Below are 25,400 nucleotides of genomic sequence, written 5' to 3'. Positions count from 1 at the left end.
ACGAAAACCAACTCCAATTACATATACCCACCTATTCAGCCTACAGTGGTTTAGCTCTTCCTATTACTATTGAAGTTCTAATTAGTGTTTTGCGTCTGAATGAGACACAATACAAATCAGCTACAGAACAGAGCTCATTAATCATATGCCAGTTATTCCTAACATTAGCATGGTGGCAAATGCAAGTGCCATTGTTGTTTCCAACCTGCCTTGTTTCCACGACATGGTCAGCAACTTGGTAGCAAGTATTTTAAACTCGAAACGTGACTTTATGAAGCATCTGTAAACAAGCAGCACCAGTGTGAATAATGAAGTTGTGTGCTACGTTTTCTCACTACGTTGAACGGGATTTTTGTCAGTATTCTATAAAGTCTAAGCAAGCCAGTAGCTGGCTACCAAAAGATTAGCATTTGTAATATGAATTTAAATTGTGGGCTAATTTTATGCTATTGACCAATTGAATATGAATACTGAAATATGTTGGCTTGTCTGATATGAGGGAGTTTGATTAGGCACTGGTCCTGGAGTACTCGCGCTACATTTCTTTGTTGTTTACCTACTCTGATGCACCTACTCAGCTCTTTAACAAGTAGGCCTGCCACAGTTATTACATAATTTCCTGATGACAGTAATTTATGACCTGTTTTCTGTGATGTTCACTGACGTACTTGACATTACCGCACCAAAGCTGCGAGGCCACTTGACTCACTTTTATGGTTGATATTGATATCAAAATCTGCAAATTTGCACAGCCCGAGCCGCCTTTCTGAAAGTTCGCACAAAAGTGTGCATTATCCCCCTTACAGCCAAGGTGAATGAGACAGCCCTACGAGCCTGTCAATCTTCTTAATAATGCGCTCGTTAAATCTGTGCATCTATAAGTTCGGAGAAGAGCAAAGATTTAGATTGGGCATTTGCTTCAATATCACTTTGGTTTAGAGACACTGTGTTAGTGTGTGTTACTGCCCCCTATTGTAAAGGCAGTGATTGGTGTGCAGTAGACGTGAAAATCCAGACAGAAATCAATGAGCTCAGCAGACAAGCAGGCAGACAGACATCTGATCCCTCTGACGAACAGATGAGGCCTTTCACCTAATGATGGCAACTTTCTTAGTGATGTTCTTTGTTTGTTTTCTTACTCCCTTTCTTTCTTTTACTGTGTTTCTGTGTTGGTTTTGTGCAAGTTGTAAATTATTAGATATTATGTCAGTAGGTGAAAATACAATTTAGTTCATGATTGGTCTGTTTCACCACAAATGAATGTAATATTTGATAGCTTTTGCTAGTGCCGTATGTCCGTGGAGTAGTTTATTTATAAATGGTGATTTGTGTGGTTTCATGAAAAATGTTCTGAAATTGGTCAGAAGTGCTCTGTGTCCAGTCCAGTCCACTGTTCTATAAAAACAGAATCTTTGTTCAGTTTTTTTACGTGGTCCTTGCAAGTTTGTGTGGAACAAAGTCTAATTTTGGATGTCCCATGGGCCACAGCTCTTTGGTTTGAATCCCCCTTTTCCTTTCACCCTTTTGATGTGGTTCCTCCTGTACTGAGTGGCAGCCAAACTCTGAAGAGCTTTGCTTATTGCATGCGAAAGATTGGAAGCACAACAGAAGAGCTTACCTGCTCTGAAACACGCTGAGATGGAGACTGACCAGTTATCACCAGCCTCCTAGAACCTAGAGCTGCCTTTTTCTTTCTTTCTTTCTTTCTTTCTTTCTTTCTTTCTTTCTTTCTTTCCGCCTTTCTTTCTTTCTTTCCGCCTTTCTTTCTTTCTTTCTTTCCGCCTTTCTTGCTTTTTCTTTCTTTCTTTCTTTCTTTCTTTCTTTCTTTCTTTCTTTCTTTCTCCCAGCATTGGTTTTCTTTCTTTTTTCATGCCTTTCTTTCTATTTTCTTCCATCCTTCTTTCTGCCTTTCTTCCAGCATTTCTTCCATTCCCCCTTTTTTCTGCCTTTCTTCCAGCATTTCTTCCATTCCTCCTTTCTTTCTGCCTTTCTTCCAGCGTTCCCTCCATCCCTTCATTCTTTCTGCCTTTCTTCCAGCATTCCTTCCATCCAATCTTTCTTCTTGCCTTTCTTCCAGCATTCCCTCCATCCTTTCTTTCTTTATGATTTTCTTCCAGCATTCCTTCCATTCCTCCTTTCTTTCTGCCTTTCTTCCAGCATTCCCTCGATCCTTCCTTTCTTCCTTTCTTCCTTTCTTTCTTTCTTTCTTTCTTTCTTTCTTTCTTTCTTTCTTTCTTTTGTCCAGTGGTTATTACCCTTATTGCTGTTATTCATTAGTAAATAAATAATAGCAGTAGGTGTAATACTCATTCGGTGTCAGTCTCAATAAACTGGAAAGCCAATCTTTGTACAGTTCAGTACATACAATTTTTTTTTTACTGCAGAGCTTTCACAGTTATTACATGCTGAGATCCCAAATCAGCAGAACTCCTCTCATGACTACAACTTCTAAGAATCTGCAGATGGAAATCAGTTGTAATGGGATCACTGGTTTTGTGCATGGTTCTTTTCTTAAATGAACCTCATAAACTATACAACGTAGATATTGTTGAACCCAGCATTACAGTGAATATAAGAAAATGAAGGAAACCCCTCACTGTAGCACTGTTTGGAGGGGGGACAAAAAAATCAAGAGCTCAACGGCTCCGTGTTCCCATAGAAACGCCTGATGGCTTTCACACTTGTGGTTCGCCCCATATGTCTTCCCACTTGGATGGTGTCAGAGGCTGCTATCCCAGCCTGAAAGTGTTCTACAAAAACAGCCTCCAGTACAGTGTTAATGTGCTAATACCAATTCAGTTTAATCTGCACATGCAGTCTGTGGTTGCTGTTGTATTGTTGTATAAGAGCCACAACAGTACATATGTGATACATTCATGTGGGATAGTAGTGCAATAGTGAAGAGCAGTGAGAACAGTCCGAACACTCTCTGAGGAGGCAAAGCTGATACTGGCCTTTGATAGCACGACTGGCTGACCCAATAGTAAGCATGTGCCAGGACAACAGTGGCTCTTGGCCAGAACCCACAAACAATCCTCCAGTCATAGGAAAGAGAGAGAGAGAGAGAGCAAGACATACCTCATATGTAGTAGATCAGCCATAAACACAGTGTCCAAAGTGTGCTTCTTCAGTTTTACATTGGTGCTATGAGGCTTATATCTAATAAATAATGGGAGCCTATTTGCCACCAGTTAGCTTTGTGCAAACTGCAGGTCTAAATCATCACATGTTTATTTCATTTATCTCGTTCTTAATAAATCTCAAATAGACGTTCTTATGTGGTTTCTGACACTGTGTGACATGAAGCTTTGCATAAAATGGACAAAACTACAGCCAAAATTGTGGCTTGAAGATGCTATTTTTGTCTGTTTTGAACTTGTTAAACAGTTTGAGTAACACATAAGCAAGTCTATTTAAGATCTTTTAAGGACGTCATGTGGTTTGAGGCAAATGTGTGATGAACGATTTGGGGAAAATATCTAATTGCATTTTTTCTGATGAATGTTGTGACTGGTCCGGTGGCCGCTTGTATAAAACATATTATGTGTATGTATGTATATATGTGTATGTATATAAATGTGTATATATATATATATATATACATTTCAAAGGGTGTCAAATTCAACCACTAAAAGGGCCATATTAAAAGATCTCAGCAAATCTGTGGGCCAGCTGTGTTTTTATGTTATTTTTGCTTAACATTTTGCCATGACCCCAACTGGCCATTGTTTATTCAGAATATGCCAAAACTGCAACAGCAAAATGGACATTGAATACTTATTTAAAAATAATTCCAAATAAAAAATAAATTTTTCTACGTAGTTATTTTTAAAACTGCCTATTTGCTTGAATTAGACACCAGGCATCTTTTTTTTCTGTGTAAACGCTGGCCCAGAGATTGTTGTTATGGGGAAGGGGGTCAGAACGCACACTATGTAGCAGTGCATGCTGGGGACTGTAGTGCATCTCAGGTTGAATCAGGCTACTAAGAATTGAAAATTGAGGGAGGTTAAAAAGGAATAGTCATCTTCATACTCTTTATTGTTGATTATTATAACAATTAGGTTTTATGGCATTAATGTGATACAGAAGTGCTAGATCAGGTCTCTGCTATAACTCAGAAGCTTTTAGTCCAGATGTGGCTTTTTCCTGCACATTTATCTTAACCGGTAGAGATAGTAGAGATTCAGTGAAGATATCTGAAGTGAATTTCTGCCAGTAGTTTGCAGGAAGGTGCTGCCATCTACTGGTTTCAGAATGCTGCTGTGTGACTTGGCTTTTTGACTGAAATGAAGGAAAAAATCTGCTGGGAGAAATTAAAACATGCGGAAAAGGACAAGGAAACAGTATCAGAGATTCATAAAATATGTATCAGTTTCATAAATGAAACAGATTAAATTATAAATGTTCATGCATTGTATTCTGTTAACATAAAACAGATGCTCACCACAGACATCCACATACCTAACCACATCCATATGCCTGCATGGCTTTATAATGTCAGCGTCTCCCTTGACTTAAACATCTCAGCTCTTCAGTGTATCCATTATGTCTCCACTTCAATACTGCAGAGGGTTGGGCATGAGATATTACTCAATAATTGTTGTTCAGTTGCATTACATATCATGCTTTAGTGCTTTAGGGGAATTCCACTGATTTTTCATCTGCATAATGCAGTGGTTGAGATGTAATCAGAGTCTTACAGAGCTGTTTCATGTGAAATGGTATTGTAGAGAAACTTACAGACATGCAGTGGTGGTGATGGGAACCAGGGGTCACAGTGTTTTACACTGCAAATGTAGCCATTTTATTTACTATACTTTACAAAATTACCATTGAATCATCAGGTCAGAGGTTTTGCTTATACATCAGTGTAATAATGTTTTGCTAAAATAATATTCCAGGTGTCACTCGCACTTTGCATCACAAATTTCTCTCATTCAAGTAGGGTGGTTTCAAAGAATTGGTTTGGCTACAAATACGTTCAACCCATGAAGTCGAAAATCATATAATGGAAAAAGTTTTGTTTTTTTTTTATTTATTTTTGCCCCTTAAAACAAACACAACCTGTTTTTATGTAAAACATACATTAAAATCTTGAAATTCATTTTCAGTTGCCATGTTGCATTATTAACAAAAGAATGGGAAATACGACCTGACAAATATCCAAAAGGGTCCCGTTTTTTTTGTTTCATAAACACATACAAAGATCACAAACAGGGACATATGCAGGGAAAAATAACTCAAATAAACTCTAAAATAACCTAATTGTGAAATATGGTGGAAAGATAGCATCATTGGAGACATAGCAGAAAATAATCATTAAATGTTTAATGATAATATGACATATGCTCACATTTCTGCCAGTCTGGCCCCAGTGAATATACAGAAATACTCGGCCAGGAGTGTCCACAGGTTTTACAAAGACCGCAGCTTAAGAAGAGCACAAGTAGATGATTATCTTCTAGAAATGGCAGTGTCAAATAAATGAGGGCACTTTACTGAGTACACAATCTCATCGTGTTTAACAGACATATCGAGAAAGATTAGGCTACCACTAGGTGTAGGCAATATGGAAGAAAAAGCATATTGTGATACTTAAAGACATTTTCACAATACAAGATTTATCACAATATTTTGACACAGACAAAATGCACTAGAAGTGCCAAAACCAACAATTTTGAATGCAGTTTAACATTTCACATATTGTGCTGCACAAAATAAAATTAAACATTGTAATGAAACATGTAGTTGGTCTGTGTTCTTTAAGTACTACGGACGATGTGCACAATATGCACAATACAATATTGCTACAAATATTCCCCATAAATGCTCTCTTTTAAAGTAAAAGACTAAACAAAGACTGATTTACGCATCGTTTTATGACTCTCCTGCCGAATAGTGTGTTTTATATTTTTAATGAAGTCTTTTTAAAAGACCTCATTGTTTATCTTTATCCAGTAAAAAATATGTTTTTAATTGGTTTGTTATTGTTTGTTATAAAGGCCTTTTTTAAAAAGCTCTGCTTGACTAATAAGCAATATGATCAGTAGATTACTCGATTACTAATATTAAATATTGTGACCACCGAATGCATCTGACTAGAGCAGATGAGTGAAATGAAAAACAGCCTAAAACGTTCAGTTCAATGAAGACACATCCCCACAAGAGGGCGCTGGAGCATTTTTTTTTATTTGATCAGTGTTGAGCCATCCCTCTCACTGCATCACTGTTGCTCTCAATCCGTCGCTACATGCTCTACCTCTGGACAGCAGAGACAGCAGAGAATAAATGCTAAGAGTTATTTCATTCGATAGGTGATAGGCTGCCACATCATCATTGATACATGATGATGTGGCAGTAGAACTCTACAGTTCATTTGACACAAGGACTGCACAAAATAGAATAAATAGAATACGTTGCATATATTGATTGCTATGTTTCAATGTTACTTTTATTGATTACATGGATGCCTCAATTCATCAAAACACTCATCAGGAAATGTGATTGATGAAGACACTTAGAGTACACAGCGAAGAATCATTAAGTTATTCTTTTTTCAGCATCTGGAACACAGCAGAAAACATATTTGACATAAAATTACAGAGAAACCTCAACAATAAAATACAATGCTAGTTTTTTTCAGTATTTAATGTGTCCACTTTTTGCCTTTCATCAAGCAAAGAAATCTTCAAGGATATTTTTCCACACCTCCAAAGTTATGTCTTAGAAGTTGCATTTTCTGCTTCTTGTGATATAATTCAGGGGTGCCCAATCCTGGACCTGGAGGTCTACTGCCCTGCAGAGTTTAGCTTCAACACTAATTTAACACACCTGATTCAGGTCACGAAGACTTTCTGGGGCATCTGAATATTAGAGCCATTTATTATTAGATATTAGAGTGTTTGGGATCTGAACTCCAGGGTGGTAGATCTCAAGGACCAGGATTGAGAGTCTCTGATCTAAATAATCTCAAACATATTCAATAATGTTGAGGTCTGGACTCTGGGGTGGTCAGTCCATTATTCTGAGAACACCAGAAGCTTCTTTGTTTCACTGATTGACCCCTTTCTTATGCGAGTGAATTATTTTTTTTATCTAATCTACTCAGAAACATCTCCTGAGCAATGAAAAACCTGTTGGCCAAGTTTAAATGTGGATGATGCACATTAAACTGGTAGGTTTTTGTGTTGAATATGGAAGTGTGAGTAATGAAGACTGATCCTTCAGTTCAGTCAATGCTGGAACCAGCTGATGCAGCCTTATAAGCTTCATCTTGTACACAAGGCCTTACGCAAACCTCAGTGATAGCAATGCAAAGGAAGGACCTGCTGTTTATCTTTAGATACAATGTTCATTTAATCACAAGTGTGAACAGTTAGCAGGCAAGTTAAGGAAAGCTAAATAAACTTGATTAAAATAAGCGTTTGCAAATATAGCAACCTATGTAAGTCTAGGAAAAAGTTGAGCTTACAAACAGACTTGCCTGTTAATAGTTTTGAGCTGTACCAATATTAGTATATCATGTTGCTGATCATGAAGGATCTGTTTGAAAATGGTTATGAATAAGAGGGAGATAAATAGATAAAGGAGGTACAATAAGTACAGATTGCTGAGAAATTGGGTATGCGTATATTATGTGCATATAATTGTGTCAATATCTATATGAGAGGCCCAATAAAGGTTTTAGGGGCCTGTTCGCCATGGCCCCTCTGCGGCATGGGGCCCCACCGTGATTGCGCTTCTGCTAATGATCTGAATTACATATTCTTCCAACATCCCTTAGTCCAGTGATATTTACTAATTTACTGCCACTGTCATTATTGCTGTAGGTTTGTTCTGTGGAGTTTTTTGAAGTTTTTCCCTTTGCTTGACAGAGTAAGTAGTGCTTAGAGGTGATTGTTTGAGTGTCATGTCAGTCATCATTTTGCAACTGGTATTAGTACATTAACATGTATTTATACCATCATTGCCAGACCAAAGCAGGGTTGTGCTCTGTTTTCGATTTGCAGCCAGACTTAGTGCACTTTCCTAAAACAGCAAGGGGGGCGGGGGTTGTGAGTAAGAGTGCTTTAGGATTTCCATTGTAAAAATCACATATTTTCCTATGAGTTGTCTTCTTTCCCGTACCACTGGTCGAACGGAGAGGCCGATATCCTGCAAATTCCTCTCGTTGTGTGGGATAGAGCGTGTGTTTTCCCCACAAGGAGCTTTCTAGAAGATTAATATCAGTACAGTCTCTGATATGCTCACAGTGTGCTAGTTGAAGTATAAGAAGTACGAGGCTGCTTACTTGTGCTCATAAGGATCTAAGTTATGTGGGGGGAGCTGATGCTGGGGGAGAGGGCTACTCATAATCAGGGACATCACCAGAACATCTGGAACAAGCAAGCACTGAGTTTAAATTTGAGAATAGATATTTGTGTTTCCCACACATTTGAAATAAACTTTGGTGCTATGGTGGGGGGCAGGAGGAGGCACTGAGATAAATACATATAAATAAATAACACTAACTTTTTTACGACCATTGCACATAACTATTATGTCTGCTTCACACAAATATTAATAACACTCAGACTTTTTATTTATAGGCTTCTTCAATGGTCTTAACCCCCACAGGACCACCACAGAGCAGGTATTCACTTGTACCGGTGCAACACACACTAACACTCCACCACCACATCAGTGTCACTGGAGTGCTGAGAATGATCCACCAGCCAAATAATACCTGCTCTGTGGTGGTCCTGTAGGGGTCCTGACCATTGAAGAGCAGGGTAAAAGGGGGATAACAAAGTATGCAGAGAAACAGATGGATTGTCTGTATTATCTGTAATTGTAGAACTACAAAGTGCAACTATATGTCAAGTGGAGCTGATAAAATGGACAGTGAGTGTAGAAATAAGGTGTCCTTAATGAAGTGGTTGGTCGGTGTAAGATATTTTATATCTCTTTAGTGATAAATTCAAAGGTTTTTAATAACATGAAACTGTATGATAATATTAAGTACAGTATTCATTTAGACATGTAGCTACAGTATTGATATTAATGTAAAGTTAGCTATCAAACAAGCATGTATAATTAGATCATTAGTTAAGGTTGTGTGTTAGATAATAGGACTAATAGGATAATAGGAGGAGATCAGAAATCAAATATTGAATTTTCCCATTGTTCTTTTGTCAAATACTCAGTCCAGTATTTAATTTCTTCTGTCTTTGCATATTTTTCACAATTAGTTGCATCAGATCTTCAACAAAATTTCATGGAAACGAAAATCACAATACACACAAAATACAGTTTTGAAATGAATATTTCATTCATTTATGGATAAATGTTATCCAGCAGTAACAGGCCCTGTGTGAAAGCGTAATTAGTCTTTTGTTACTCAACCGATATTAGCAAAGTTGAGTTGATACGTGGGATCAATTAAATTGGACACCCCCAGGCTTGATTCCTGCCAGCCCTACTGAATCTCAAAATTACTTAAGTAGAACCATTGAAATGCTGTGGCAGGACCTTAAATGGGCAGTTTGTGCTCAAAAGCCCAGAGTTAAGGCAATTCTGCAAAGAAGAGTGGGCCAAAATTCCTCCACAGCGGTATGAAAGACTGATCTTCAGTTATAGGGAGCATTTGGTTGCAGTTGTTGCTGCTGGAGCAACTGCCGCAATCAGTTATCAAGTGTAGGGGGCAAGAACTTTTCATGTTTTGCGTGAGAATCCTAAACCATTTAGTGTGACAAATATGCAAAAATAGGGGAAACCAGGAGGGGGTGAACACTTTTTCACAGCATTGTATGTTCAAATTTTACATACATTATTATTTTTATCATTGTTATTTTGGTAAATAAGTTGGATATATATATTGTTGTAATATATTGTAAGTCCAAATCAGGGCCCTTTAAAATGCCTTTTCCATTTATAGACTATATAAGCAACCAGTAAATGCTTTAAAGGTATTTTCTGCAATAAAAATAATAGGAAAGCTTGACTGTTTATTCTAAAAATTACTACCTTACATCAGGGCTCTCCAAACATTTTTTATTCAAGCTGAAAGAACAAAAACACTGCAATTGTGCATGTTGCCAACAACAGATCGTTGCAAATTAATCTAGGCTGCTGTCCAGCCCAGGCATTTCCATTACAGGTCATTCATGCTTTGATTAAGCACCAGGAATTCCCCAAAACAAAGTAATTCAGTTGCTGCTTAAACCTCAGTCTTTAAACCTACTTTATTTTCTTAAATACAAGTGATACCATTAAAAAAATACTAAGAACAGTCAGGAAAAGGGAATATTCATGCTTTGATTGTTTAAAAACATCGCTGAATTGTTTCATAAACCAAGAGGCATAGCATTAGTGTAGGTATAGGTATCACTTTAAACTAATAGCTCCAAACATCTCCTTAAAGTTAATTGCATTTTTAATTGAAACTAACTAGTGACATAAACACATAGGAATCTAAACAAGCTTTTCAACAAGGCAGAGACTACAAAGAGCCAGCAAATGCTTCTCACAACCACTGTTGCAGCCGAAGTACTAAACTACGTTTTTCATATGTGATTAAGAGTGCCTCTTTCTCCTTAGGTATGGATGATTGTTTGTGTATGGGGTCCGGCTAAGGGCCGCCGTTGCCCTGGCGTGTGCCCCCTGTTGGCTCAGCCACCAGCATGTACCGCAGAAACGGCCTTTCGGATGGTGCCAGTATCAGCTCCGCCTCCTCAGAGGTAAGTCTCTTATTTGTCATTAATGCAATGCATTGATAAGCTGCTTTTAGCATAGTTAGTGTTTAATTACAGTTTAGTACATTGAATTTGTATGAAAACTGGCTGTTTTGCCAAAGCAAAGGTACAGTTCATTCTCTTTATCGTGAATATAATTTATGTTTTTGGCAGTTTCTGTCATGATTACACTATTTGAAGAATATCTCTTATTATTATAAGCACTGCCATTCAAAGAGCTGAAACGATTAGTCAGTGTGGTCTAACAGCACTCTAGCAGCATAATATCACCTCTATCATCATGGAAATTACTAACCCAATTCCAAAGGGACAGTATGTGAAGTGCTGATAAAAACAGAAAGCAGTGATTAGTACATTTTGTTTGACCTGTATTAAATTGAAAACAGTACAAACACATAATATTTTATGTTTTACCTTATGAACTTTTTTGTTTTTTTGTAAATATGCGCTCATTCCAATTTGACGCCTGCTACAGGTTCCACTGTGTAAGCATGATTTCATCACTTAATTAATGTGTTTTTTGAACATTCCCATGTCACAGAATCTTAAATTGTTCCACTCCAAACTTTTTTGGAATGTGTTGTAGGCATCAATTCCAGAATGAATGTATGTTTCCAAAGGAAAAAAAAAACAACATAATTAATTAGTCTTCACGATAAAAATAGTAAGTCACATGAAAGCATTTATATATCAAAATGTATGAAATTAATTGCTCTAAGCAAGTTTACCACTTTGAATTGATGTCTATGGAGAAAATAAATCCATAAGTACAGACTCCTCTGTGTCCACACTAGGGGGAAAAAGCCTGAGTGACAGCTCATGCTTTGCTTTGGTGAGAAACAGGAAAAAAAGTACTCTCATCGTCTCTCATTCCCAAAGTTAGGCTCATTGCAGATCTTATCTGTCTTAACATGTGCAAATGGTACTTTTACCAGGAAACGAAGCCTGATGTTGTTAGTGGTTAGAAAAACCTAATTGACAGATTCTGTTGATGCAGCTTGGACTGATTGAAATGCTTTTTTAGAGCTTTGATAAATGAAGCGTAATGTAATGTATTTCAACATCTGGATCAAAGTTATACTGTTGCTTGTTTCAACATCATGCAATGCGAAATGCATAAGAATTTTGCACATTAGCGCTTTGGTTCAAATACTTTGAACCAAAAACATATTGTAAAACTGCTCCTAAATGACATTGCTTAAAGAACCCTTTGTTGCATCTTGATTTATTTATTTATTTATTTATTTTTTTTGCATGCAGTAGTTTTCAGCTTTCTCTCGATTTTGAACGCACCTTTCTTGGTTTTAAACATGTCTGTTAACAGTGCTGTAAATCCAGGAGCACTTCAGCCAGTCAGTAGTTTTGATTTTAAGTGAAAAATGTGGAGTGAGTGTATTTTGTCCATGCTTATGGTGGCATGTTGCTGGCAGTAAATGGCAGAAAATAACCTTGAAGCATCGTAGTCTGTCACATTTCACATGCCTATGCTTTGCTATAAGGTGACTAGTTTAAACATATGACAAACCATTGTTACCTTCTGAACACAGTCAGAGGTGGTTTGGGCTTAATTTAGCTAATTCCCAGTCTATTATGAATATGCCTGCATCGACCCTGATTCCCATTTATATGGTTAGATCATAAGCTTAGTTGACTAGCTCTGTACTGTACTGAAAAGGGCAAGGCCATGTGTGTTTACATATGTATAGATGTATTTCTTTTAGTAATTATATGTTGTGTATTATGTATGGGCCAAAGTCAGAGATCACCCTTCACTGCTTTCTGTTTCAGTCAAAAAAGCCATGAAGTTATCCCAGGTAATCTCAAACATTTTCAGTGACGTTGAGGTCTGGACTCTGGAGTGGTCAGTCCATTGTTCTAAAAACTCAAACAGCTTCTTTAATTGATTTGCAGATTTTCTTTTTTGTCAATTCCCTTTTCTCAGTACTGTCTTCTGGAAAGCTACACATCCTTTCATCCTTTCAGACTCATTGTGTTGAGTGGTCTTCTCACAGTGGAAGGATGGAGAGAAACACCAGTTGATTTTTTCCAGATCTGAAGCAAGAGTGGAGCTTGATGTTCTCCTTTCTGTCAATGATGAAAGCTTAAAGTACTTATTATCTGATTATGATAATGATGGTTTTGGTGGTCTGACAGGTCTTGCATGGTTGGATTCCCATTTTCTCTATATCTTTAATCATTTTTATTTTGTACTCCAGTTTTGGAAACTTCTGTTTTTTTCACTTTTTTTGGCTTTCTCCCATCTTATGCAAGGATTATCCTATAAACTAATCTCTACAGAAATGTCTCTGAAAAATGAACAACTTGTATATGACTGGAAAAATACTTAAATGCTGCTTTCTGAGTTTTGCACAATACTACAATTACATAGTGAGTTGCAAAATCTATTGCATTTTCATTTGATTTACATTCTGTAATGACAGCTGTTACACTAGAGGCTACGCTACTGACATTTTCTGTTTGCTTCAATGTCAGTAAATGACAAAACATGCGGTTTATTTTTGATAAACGAGACAATATGCGCAATAGTAAGGTTTTATCAAATTGAAGTCATAATGAAGTATCTCCTCTTCTACCCAGAAACACCAATGTGGTATGAATTGAATGTTTAGAATCTGTACTTTTAATAGAATGTCTCCACCTGTTTCAGTGAGCTATGAGTAAGAAATAATTTATATCTTGCACCATGCTTTAGTTATTGTGAACGATAACTGTGACTTGAAAGGGTTAATCGATACTCAAAGCCATTGCCTAACATATAACATGTCCCTAACCAAAGATGCAAAACATTTTGCCATTTGCACATTTTCATTCATAAGTAGAAAAAGACAGTTCCATAATTATACACATCAAACTTCCTTCATGGTGTTTTTTCACTGCCATGCCACTGTTCTAGTGGATAACTACACCTGGCTGTTTTCACTCACATATGCTGCGGGGAGGCTGTTTTTTATGATGGATGGTTTATAGTTTAGCAGTCGAGCGTTGCATTTCTCTAACAAGGGCTTCAGCTTGAAAGATTAGCATCGGGGATGAGGTAGCAACTCTGGCATCCAACTGACCTTTTCCAACCCCTCCACTCAATTCACCTCTCATTACACGACTCATAAAAACCAAGCGCAACCTGCCGAATTACTCTCCTGAAGGCTTTATGGTGCTTTTCACCCCACCTAGGGAAGTAGTGACCATAATTAACATTGGAAAAGCCTGCTGGACCTCTCAAACACATGCTTGAGTCAGATTCCTTTATTCAGATAAAGGGGCCACCAGTGTCCAGTTAAAACTATGGCAGTGGATTATATTATATGATGTTTGTCAAAGGGTGATCAGGGATTATTATGAAGAGCCTTGTGAGAGACTTAGACTTGAGACTTTGTAGAAGAAAACTAGACTGATAAGAGAGCAGCTATAAAGCAGTTTACGCTTGACCTAATCTCTAATTGTATGTTAATGGAAACATTAATAAATGGTGCAGGACTGAAACAAATGAATGCTGACTTTTAAAACACTTGATCAGTTGCTGTAGCAGAAGTCAACAGTAAACTGTCTCTGTTTTAGGGTACTAGCAGCTTGCTGTCGCTGGACGGGCCGAGTGGCGACTATGCCAAAAGCTATGATGCGGTTGTGTTTGATGTGCTAAAGGTGACACCGGAGGAGTTTGCGGTAAGTAAGAACAACTTCTTCTTTTGTTAGTTAGAAATTAAGACTGCTTAACACGAAAGACAATATGATTGACACTCTCACACATACTGTCAGAGTAAAGGGTCCCCAAGGTATCCTGTAAATGTACTCTCAAAGGTACAGCATGTCCCTAACATCCAATTGTGTATGTTAAAGAAGTTTTAAAAGTACACTACATTTACTTTCCCAGGGGAAAGTGGTCTGAATCAGGACTGAGACTTTGTGGTAATCAAGTCTGACACATGACCAAGACCAGATTGCACATTTTTGCAGAATGTATAATAATAAGAAGAAGAAGAAAGAGGGAAAAACTGAAAGTAGTTTATAGTTCATTGTACATTCATAATACATATATCCTTATACATGATATAGTAATATAATACCTAAATATAACATTAAATTGTATAGTATGTAGCCTGACATGTTATCGATAGTCAATTGTTATTATATTACAGTCTTAGTCCAACTTTGCATTGTAACATTTGGAAGCAGATGATGGTAAGGTTATTCTCCGTTCCTTCTTCTCTTAAACTTGTTCAGAATCACCAGCTAAAGTCAACTGAACATAAACCAAACAACATACATCCATTTTTGTTATTAAATAAAAACATAGTAACAATAACATTCCAATCTGCTGTTATGGGATCAAGTACTACAAAACTGTTTATAACCTTTTCAAAAATAAAATAAAAAGCCTGGAGTTAAGACAGGGAGTATGGAGTCATTGCAGCCTAAAGAATGTAACTGCAATGGAACATGATACAGTTATGTTCCCTAAGTGATGGTACTGAAGACACCCTACCACCCAACACCCTAGAGACAGTGTTTGCACCCTGAAAGGTACAGTTTTTACAAGAATACAACCACTGAAGTGATGGCTAACACACTGGGCCCAGTTTCCCAAATGCATCTTAGTTGTTTATCTTCACTGGTAAAAAAAAGTGTTTACTGTGATACTCGCTCTACCATTTAAGAATCATATTTGTGCCAAGAAGCTTTTGGTAAAGTATGAGTTATTGATAACTAGCAAAGCAGTATCATTAGCTAACATTCAGTCAGAGTTGTGTGAAATGCACAAAATGAATTCCATGTAACCACATCAAATATGTTTTTTGAAGACAAAGTAAGTCAGAAGAAAAGACATCTGGCTTATTTGCAGATCATTTAGCTCCAATGCCCAAACATTAGTCCAGTGATTTCTTCTAAAATGGATTCTGGTTTAACAGAACTGTAAGAGATGTTTGTTTGCTAGCAATTTATTTGAAGTCTATGTATATAGATACTTAATATGCATAAGCACAGAACAACATATCTATAAAGCAATACTTGAAAACTTATGTATAGCTCATGTCAATAATTACAAGATAACAAAAGGTGTTTTACAAAGTAAATGACATTGTATTAACATAAAGCGATGGCCATTTGTTTTGTTTATACCACTGTTATGAAGCATTATTCCCAGCAGCTTGTTTAGTTTAAAGCTTTGCGTCATTAAACATCTTATGTCATCTTGTGATTACTAGCTTAAGCTGTTCATAAGGTGTTGCTTTATAAAGATGCTATTCAATGATTATGCATGTATAGATAGCCTTCAAGTAAAGTGTTACCATTTATTTTAACCGCACGTAATGTGATCACAAATGTGCAACATACATGTACATGTTTTTTTTTTTTTTTTTTTGTTTGGGGTCGGGGGGTTGTTCCTGCCTTAATAAGTCTAAATCTACATTCTCACCCACATTTAGCCCAGCTTTCCTCATCATTATGACCAGATGTGCGTTCTTGGTTGGCTGAGTTGTATTCATTCTGTGCCACAAGTGTATCTTTTAATTCAGAACTTATGAAAATAAACTCACACTCAGGGTTATTCATGCACATACTACCTGATTAAATAGGGTTTCTCCCTTTGTTTTACAGAGCCAAATTACATTGATGGACGCACCTGTGTTTAAGGCCATTCAGCCAGAGGTAAGCTCTAATTATCTGACAGAGAATACAGTCTGTAAATAATTACAAGGTCTGTTGTTGTTTTGGCTTTGCACTCCAACACACTAATAAAACTAACACGATTAAGTCATATAGAACAGATTGCTAGCTTTAATTTAAAAGTACACTTACCTCAGGGATGTCACAACACATTTACGGATAGTGGGGCAAAGCCTTTAATAGGAGGGGTGTGCTTCCCTAGGAGAATTTTCTTTTTATGGCCCCAATATGTCTGTGCACTGAACAGAACAAGACACAGGTAAGACCAGTGATTAGAGGGCGGGGTTGCAGAGAGCACACAGGTGAGGGCTGTAACACATGGGCGGAGCCAGTGAAAAGCAGGAAAACAAAAACACAAGTGCATGGCTAGGCACATGAAGGAAGATAAACAAAAGCAAACACAAGAAGAGCAAGGATGTTGCAGTAAGGCCTAACGTTTATCTTAATAAGCTTTTAATAAGCTGCTCCCTATTGTCTTACTATTGTGTGAATTTGGAGACGTGTTGGCACAGTTGAATAATGAAGAATGAATAAAAAAAACTATTAATTATTTAAACTAAGAATATACATTTATCTGCACAGTTTGTCAGCCATCCCCCACCCTGTCCTAGACCACCACTGACCAGATTTTGTTTGGATGGTGGACCATTCTCTGCAGAGCAGTAATGCTAAAATAGTAGTGGTGTCTTGCGGTGGTCCCTCTCCATTCATACATGGCGTCGAGGGTGTACATGTGAATTAGCTAAAACATGCGAATCACAGCTCTTTTCTTTTCATACACCCTCTAATTTCAGGGGACTATAAGCAGTTGGACACAATATTTTCAAAAACAATTATGTTTTTTCCTTTGCAATTTATGATATAACTATTAAAATAAGGACAGTAAATGTAAAATGCTAGTCTCTAGTAATTCTGGTTACTCCGTTTTACACACTTACCGTACTTGCGGTAATTTTATGTTTATATTGTTGCCAATTTGGAACAGACTCTTTTACATGCTGCGTTCATTAAATCTTCTATCACTCTGCAGACCTTGTAAAATACATGAACATTCCCTCCAGCACGTATAAACTGTATGAGTAAGATTTTTTGGGAAAACAGGATGTCCCATCCAGTGTGGTATTTGCCGGTGGCTTTGTTTAGTTTGGCCTGAGGCATTATGGAATCTTCAAAAAGATGGATAACTGCAGTTCTTGATTTCTCAATAAATGTTTAGCTTTTCAGCTTTCTTGGCCTGAGACACATCATGAAACTCTGAAAGCAGGGATTTTTCCATTCCAAGAAATTTCTACCTCATGTATTTGGCACACAGTATTCACAAGGAATAACATTAAGTATACTGCTGTCACATCAAATGGAAAGAGAATCAATTAAAAAAATTGTCTGTAGCTGGCATTGTAGGTGGTGTAATGTAGGAAGTGAGGCTGACAGCATCCATTCAAAACTTTAAATGTTTATTGAATATTTCAATACTAAAAAGGGATAGTCCTATATCTTTGCATGAACTTATTTAAACTCTGAATGCTGTGTCACTGAATAAAAAATAAAAAATATAGAGCTCAGTAACTTTAATGTGGCACTGTCAGAGGATGCTACTGTTACCACAAGTCAAATTGCTGGATCTTCCCCTGTCAACTGTAAGTGCTATTATTATGAAATTGAAGTGTCAAGGAGCAACAGCAGCTCGCAGAGTGGGGCTGCTGAGTGCTATAACAAGAGGCACTAAAAAATTGCTTATCCTTTATTGCCTTACAAGTTTTTACATTGTAGCAGCAGCTTGAATTTGGTGGCACTATAGCACCAGTTGGAAGATGTAGAAAGAAAAAGAATCAGTGGTTGCTGGCACTGCTAGCTAATTGTTTTGTGTTGTGAGTTTGAGAGCCCAAATTTTGACAAATGGAGGATCATACTTATTATTTAGCACAAGAAAAAGCAAAGGAGGGTGAATCCTCATCATCAAAGAAGCTAAAACATGACAGCCGTATTTACTTAAGGTAGGGGTTGGGGAGGTATTCAGTTGGTGACTGTCTGTAACCTCACCTCTAGATGCCACTAAATCTCACACACAGCACCTTTAATGCCCATGGTTTTAGATTGGGATGTCCAACAAGCTCGCGTAGGTGTGATGGCCAGGTGTCCACATACTTTTAGTCATATAGTCCACATTGCATAAGACCAACTTTAATCTAATAAGAAGGCCATTGCTGATTTAGGTTTTCTAGGGCTTTTTACATGGTATACCATTTTCTTGTGTAATCGTATATGTACATATACATTATACAGAAAATGTCTAGAAAGCTAGTACTGTGTTTTAACAGTTTGTGACAAGTCATAAATGACTAATGTACACCTGCTGAAGTGAAAGAATGAGCTGTTATCTCTGAGACATAGTGTACGTGGAGAATTCTACAACCTGGCAACCTTTCACCACTTACGTTTATAAGCAGTTTTGATGGAGAATAACATTTCAGTTAACGTGTCATGTAATAACATATCAGTTAATTTCTTTTTGGACTGGTGACAAAATACCAGGGATGACAGGGATCACCTTCCGTTTTATTTATTCACTATTCATTATGAACATCTCAGCCTTTAATGGGCTTAAATGTTTGTACTTTTTGCTGGTTCTTACCATGATAATGTCACATATTTTGAATTCATAAATATTTTGGAGATCTGCTTGGTTTCCTTTTAGGACTTCGATGGAATTAAGAGCTTGTTTCTGATAAAATTACCAGCATTTGATGCAACAGATTGCATGATGCATTCGAAATCAGATTAGAAATTTTTGACTTTTTGAATCTGCTTGGATCACCTTACACATCTGGCTGCATAAAGAAAGAATGAACAAACGAAAAGAGTTAGCCTCCTTACAATAAAAATTGGGATGGAAATAACCTATTTTGGCCATTCCCGTTTAACTGTAGTACCGTCCACAATAAAGCAGAGCATCAAAGAAAAGTGTTAGACTGTATTTTATGATGTCTGGAAATGATTTAAGCTAGGTGACGTAAGTGCGTGAGGAAGTGCTATGTGTGAATCATTTCTCCTGAAGTAGAGTGTGGAATTGGCTTAATATTTGCTGGTGCTGCGTATGTGCACGAGTTTCCCTCCTTTTCACATGGGAACGTGGGAACAACTTCGGTCTCTCTTTGCTATCTTTGTTAAGCAGCTTGAAAACAGAATAATTTAATGGCACTCAATGATAAGCTCCAATTGTTAGAGCTAGGCCTTCAAGTTGAGCCATAAATATGAAAACTCGAGCAAAAGAACCACCTCTATCATAACACTAATTTTTACTAATGTCCGTATGGGATTCTAGTAGTTTGTTGCACTAAGCTAACAATAATTCACAATAATTTTTTGGCACCTCTAGATTAAACGCAGACATTTGAAGCTTCTTTTGCATGTTTTACTTGAAGCTTGTTACGGACATACTGGCATATAGTTTACCTTGTAGCAGTTTCACAGTGACTCTGTCAGTAGAGAGGTCTGGTATTAGAGCTGCCACCACTGTTTTTCATTTCTAACAACCCACTCATATTCACAGTCAGTGACATATGCACTTCTAGAAGGTCTATAGTGCCCTTTTTTGTCACGAAATTGGTACCGCCTATTAGAAGGCTGATGCTGAAAGGCTAATACATGTGTTTATCACCACCTGCCGTGATATTTATAATGCCCCTTTTCATGGTTTTAGTATCATATATTTATAGAAGTTACAGTATGTTCAGGATTATGCAGCCTGTGTTTTTTGCTCACACCTCTCTGCCCTACATCACCCCTGGGTCTAAGTCTGTTTTAAAGAGAAAGAAGATAAAGAAAGTTTTGTCGGTTAATTATAAAGAGCGTGTTACCATATTCTCTATTGCTGGATGTGGTTCTAAACTGACTTGGCACTACAGTGACCACTTTTAAACCAATTCTAATAACAGTTGGACCAACACAAGTTAAATCGAGAGTAGTAAATCAAGTTCAGCAATTCATGGGCAGAGCTGGAGATGTGATAGCAGGATTAGCCAAATTTAGTTAATTATTACTAAATCATTCTTAACAAAGAAGCTGTTTACAATTGAACATAATTTTTAGCTGAAATTAATTGAATTTATTTTTTTTTTGAGTGTTATGGGCCCTATAAAACTATAAGAGAGAGCACCTTTTTTGTGTAGTGCTTCATTTCTTTTTATGCATTGCCTGAGAGTGCAGAAGGCTCCTGCTCTTAATAGTTTTAATCAGTTTCAACTCATCTTTTTAAAAGAATGATTTAGGAATAATTTGCAAAAATCAAATTTACACAATTTCCACTTAACCCAGACATATTTTGTGTCCAAATTTTGCTTCTTTACTTTAGCACTGCAGCTACAACGTTGCTAACAAACACTGTTAATCTTCTGTTAATACATCCTCAAAACTTCAACCATCTCAAACTCCAGCTCTTCATTAAGGATGCACAGATGTGTAGATGTGGTTTAGAGTATGATGACAAAACTTCACTGTGTAACTGAATGCAGACAACCATTTTAAACCGCAGGTGCTGTACTGAATTCTGACTCTCTCAAACAATCCAGCTCCTTTTCATGTGCGCACATTTGTATTTTTTTTTTGTTTGTTTATAAACATGTATATTAAGATTTACAGATACTTAAAGATACTTAAAGATAAAGAGAAGCAATATAAATTGTGAACTCAATCTGTTTTGTCCATTTGCCTGTGTGACATGAAGGGCAGTCAGAATTTTACACAGCACCACGTCCTTCATCATATCAGATCTTCACGACCTTAATGAAGACTTTGATGTGGCTTGTGGAAGTTGAGAGAAGTTTTGGGGATGTACTTACTTTAAAGATGACTATTGGGTGACTATTGACATCTAGTGTTTGTTGGTGACTTTAGCCTCGTAGCTCCAGTGCTAAACTTAAAAAGCAGAATTTTAACTGGTATACTTTGCAGTTTAATTTGAGGTTCAACTTATTAGAAGGTAAACAGAAGAAAAACAGCTAAAAACTGAAGATGAGGGACAATGTCCATTTTTTTTTGTTGATACTGTTGAATGTTCCCTTTTGGCTGAATTTCACAGTGAAGCTGTAGCAAGTCCAGATGTCTGTAGAAATCAAAATAGCTCTAATATTACAGACTAATATTAATATAGAAGCAGAACCAGGTTCAGCAGCAGGAACAATTAGATAAGGGAGCAACATAAATTGCTGATGTGGCACAACTATCACCACCCAGTAAACAGCCAATGATATGAATGATACTAGGGTGACAGGCTAATATGCTTAGTATTAGTGTTAACCTTGGCACTAGCCTCAGATGGCATCTAGCTTAAATAAAAAACACACATGTAATGTAGAAAGTTATTAGGCAACATGGCAAAGGATCATAGGTGACGAATGTTCACTATCTTACCATTGGATTGTATTGTAATGTGGCTCATATTTCCTATGGCAACAATGTTAACTTACAGCTAATTGGTCCGAGTTGAGCTACACTTTTTATTTTTCATGTGATATATTTCGCTTTTTGTCCAGTTTTTTCTACTGCTTTTATAACTAGGAATGATGAAGGTCTGGGTGCGCATTGTTAGACATTTGAGTTGAAGTGAAAAGCTTTTTGAATGTCAACAATAAATTGCCCGAACTGAGAACAGTAGCAGTTCACTCTTATATTTGGCTAATATCAGGCAGTATCGACCAAAAGTTCCACCTTGCAGGACAAAATAACAATGTAAAGCTGAGGGGCCACAATATACCAACAGAGACGGCATTGACCCCCCCCACATCCCCCCCTTAGCACAAGGCCAGAGCAGGGCCAGTGCTAATTGTAGTAAAATATGAAACATAAACAAAAAGTTGGGCAGTTGCTAACAACATTGACAGAGTTCATCTGCTTTAAGCACTAATAACCAACTATAGCAGTTTGTATTACTAGCAAGCAACTGGCGCAAGTTTTTGAATTAGAAAAAAAAAATCTTTTAGCACCAAAACATCACTTTTCTTTCAAATATAGAAAAATAAAGTTATGAGACATGCAGTAGTGATCCATTAACATCTCAGTTTGTGTTACTTTAACCTGCCCAAATTTCAGAGTTGTGTTTTAGCACAAATGAAAAGTTAATAAAAAGAGAGCTATAATAACACAAATGATTAGACTTTGTAAATCTGTTATTCTTTGTCCTTATCTCTGCTGAAGTCGTTTTGATTTTTTCCTCACAACTGTTTGGGGAGCACTGTTATTGTATCTCAGTGACTTTGGATGCTTCTGTCAGGCATCTGCTAAAGCTGTGCAGGCTGATTGTGACGTGTCTGAGGGACGCAGCAGAAACCCCAGGAGTCATAAGGTATTTCTGATGAGCCATTGACTTCAGCCATCCTCTGAAAAGAGTCAAAGCAATAAAACTCTCCAAAACTCTCACAAAACCCAACTGGAGGAATAGCCCAGTGATTTTCCTGAATATGTATATTATTACATTTTGAGCATTTTAAACAATTTTTTATATTTATTTGTGACATGACTACTAAGTAAAGATACAGCAAATTTCCTCCAGGCTCCTATGGAACATAAACTGAGACAATAATAAATGTATTTATTTATTTATTTTAGCAAAAAATAAATACAGCAATGTTTAGTTAATAATGTATCGTTAATGATAACATCAATAAATGATTACTTTTGTATAATCTTAAATTTTAATCTAAAGGCTTATAGTGCAGATGACGGATATGAGTAGTGAAGCTGATGCAAAGTTTTAAACGTAAAATGCAAATGTATGTATGCATGGACACATGAACAACCTTGGTCAAATTATGTTTTGTTGAATTTCTGAGTGAAAATAAGTTAGCTCATCCTCTACAGAGAACTTAAAAATATGAACTTTTATAACATTTTTTGCATACTATGTTAAATTCACCAATAAACAGTATTTTTTTCATTAAAATATGCATAAATGTGTTCCATGTAGAAGATGCATTAACTTATTTCTACTTATTTCTACACAACTGGTCACACGCATGTGTGTGTGTGTGGCAAATGTCATTTGTGTATATACACCGATCAGGCATAACATTTTGACCACCTCCTTGTTTCTATGCTAATTGTCCATTTTATCATCTCCACTTACTATATAGGTGCACTTTGTAGTTCTACAATTAGAGACTGTAGTCTATCTGTTTCTCTGCATACTTTGTGTGTGACCAACCCAAACTGTGCAGCAGCAGATGAGCTATCATCTCTGACTTTACATCTACAAGGTGGACTTACAAGGTAGGAGTGTCTAATAGAGTGGACAGTGAGTGGACACAGTGTTTAAAAACTCAGTGCAACACACACTAACACACCACCACCACGTGTTACTGCAGTGCTGAGAATGATCCACCACCCAAATAGTACCTGCTCTATGAGGGTCCATGGGGGTCCTGTAGTCCAGAAACAGATGGACTACAGTCTGTAATTGTAGAACTACAAAGTGCACCTATATAGTAAGTGGAGCTGATAAAATGGACAATGAGCATAGAATAAAGGTTGTACAGTATAGAATAGGTTGTACAGAATACAGTTGTAACATGCCACCCATGGTGGTGCAAGTTATGTGTCAGAGTACTGTAATTACTTTTTCCCTTAGGTAAGTATTAAATTTGCCCCCCTTTCAGGTTTATGGAGGTGGTGTCACATATCATGGTGATAAGTCACCCAGACAGGCCAGTGGTTAAATGTTGCCACCACCATAGCGCTACTTAAATGTACAGTGTACGGTGCGGTTTTCATTCCCATGTTCACAGTAATAAAAATGTATGTGAATATATGGAGGAGAAAAATATTTTCTTTGAAAAAGGTACATGTGCATACAGAAGAACAATAAACCACTGAGTTAAAGAGAGGAATAGTTTTATGTGAGGAGAAGGGGCTTTAGTGGCAAAGAATGGTCATGAAGATGTTGTAAATGCATTTTGAAGTTTGGATTAGCACTGACTAACCTGCCACCCCTAAAGTAAAGCCTAGTGTATGTGGTACCAAATAACACAGCACAATGGTTGACAACAACTTATTAACTATCACCAGTGTAGTAGTCCATAAGACTTTGAACAGGGCAGATGGAGTTTCTCCTCTGAAAGTCTCCAAAATCATACTTCAAACAAAAAGGTGTAGCAATTACACTTAGCTTGAGTTGGTGAATTTTGCCTTTCTACTACAGGAGACATGGGCCAAACAAAAAAGAACCTGCTGATGGTGAGGAAAAGTGGTGTAGTCTAATCACCTTCAGCTGTGGATTCATGTGCTTTGCTTGCCATCTTTTCTTTATAAAAAAAATAAAGATCCCCTCTAAAAAATAAGGTTTTACTTAAAAACTGCTTTTACAAAAAATTGTGAAGGTCTATAAATATTAATGTCCATACCTAAATCAAGTCTGAGTGATGGGAAAAAAGAATGAAAGAAGAAACCAATGGAAATTCATAGAAACATATGGAAAGGTGGAAATGATGAAACCAGTCTGTCTTCTAACATGAAAATGTGAGAGCATAGATTGTGTGTGTGTGAGTGTGTGTGAGTGTGTGTGAGTGTGTGTGAGTGTGTGAGTGTCTTTGTGTGAGTGTGTGTGTGTGTGTGAGTATGTGTGTGTGTGTATCAGGATCATACAGTAAATACTGTTGACAAGATCTTGGCTTTGATGCACTCAGTGTAATATACACACACAATAACAAGCGCTTGGCCTATCTGTTCAAAAATTTATAGACATCTGCTCATCCACTGTTTCCTCTGAAATCAAGAGTATTATTAGGGAAATTTATGCCCTCCCCACACAGTCATGCAGTCATGGGCCACGTGTTAAAAAATGTAATAGATTGTAGTGAAATGGTCAGTAATTACGAGGTGAAATAAAGATTAACCAAACTTTATTTTAACTAGCTCAAGATAATAAAGGCTGATTTAAACTCTGAGGGGAAACTCCTCTGAGTCAGGTCAAGTAGATTAACATGTGCA

At 37.0% G+C, this 25,400-nt stretch overlaps 1 protein-coding gene across 2 annotated transcripts in view; it reads left to right on the top strand.

Moving 5' to 3' along the window:
- LOC118814384 (ras-specific guanine nucleotide-releasing factor RalGPS1) overlaps positions 1-25,400 on the top strand; it is a 218,351-nt gene that overhangs the window by 35,446 nt on the left and 157,505 nt on the right. For both annotated transcript variants that reach the window (XM_036579967.1, XM_036579966.1), the window contains exons 2-4: positions 10,582-10,721; positions 14,313-14,417; positions 16,353-16,403. In XM_036579967.1, coding sequence (XP_036435860.1) covers positions 10,665-10,721; positions 14,313-14,417; positions 16,353-16,403 — 213 coding nt within the window. In that variant the 5' untranslated portion in view covers positions 10,582-10,664. The remainder of the gene's footprint in view (positions 1-10,581; positions 10,722-14,312; positions 14,418-16,352; positions 16,404-25,400) is intronic.

This window comes from Colossoma macropomum, unplaced genomic scaffold, assembly GCF_904425465.1.
Source record: "Colossoma macropomum unplaced genomic scaffold, Colossoma_macropomum, whole genome shotgun sequence".
Lineage (NCBI taxonomy): Eukaryota > Metazoa > Chordata > Actinopteri > Characiformes > Serrasalmidae > Colossoma > Colossoma macropomum.
This window is presented reverse-complemented; position numbering and strand designations above follow the sequence as displayed.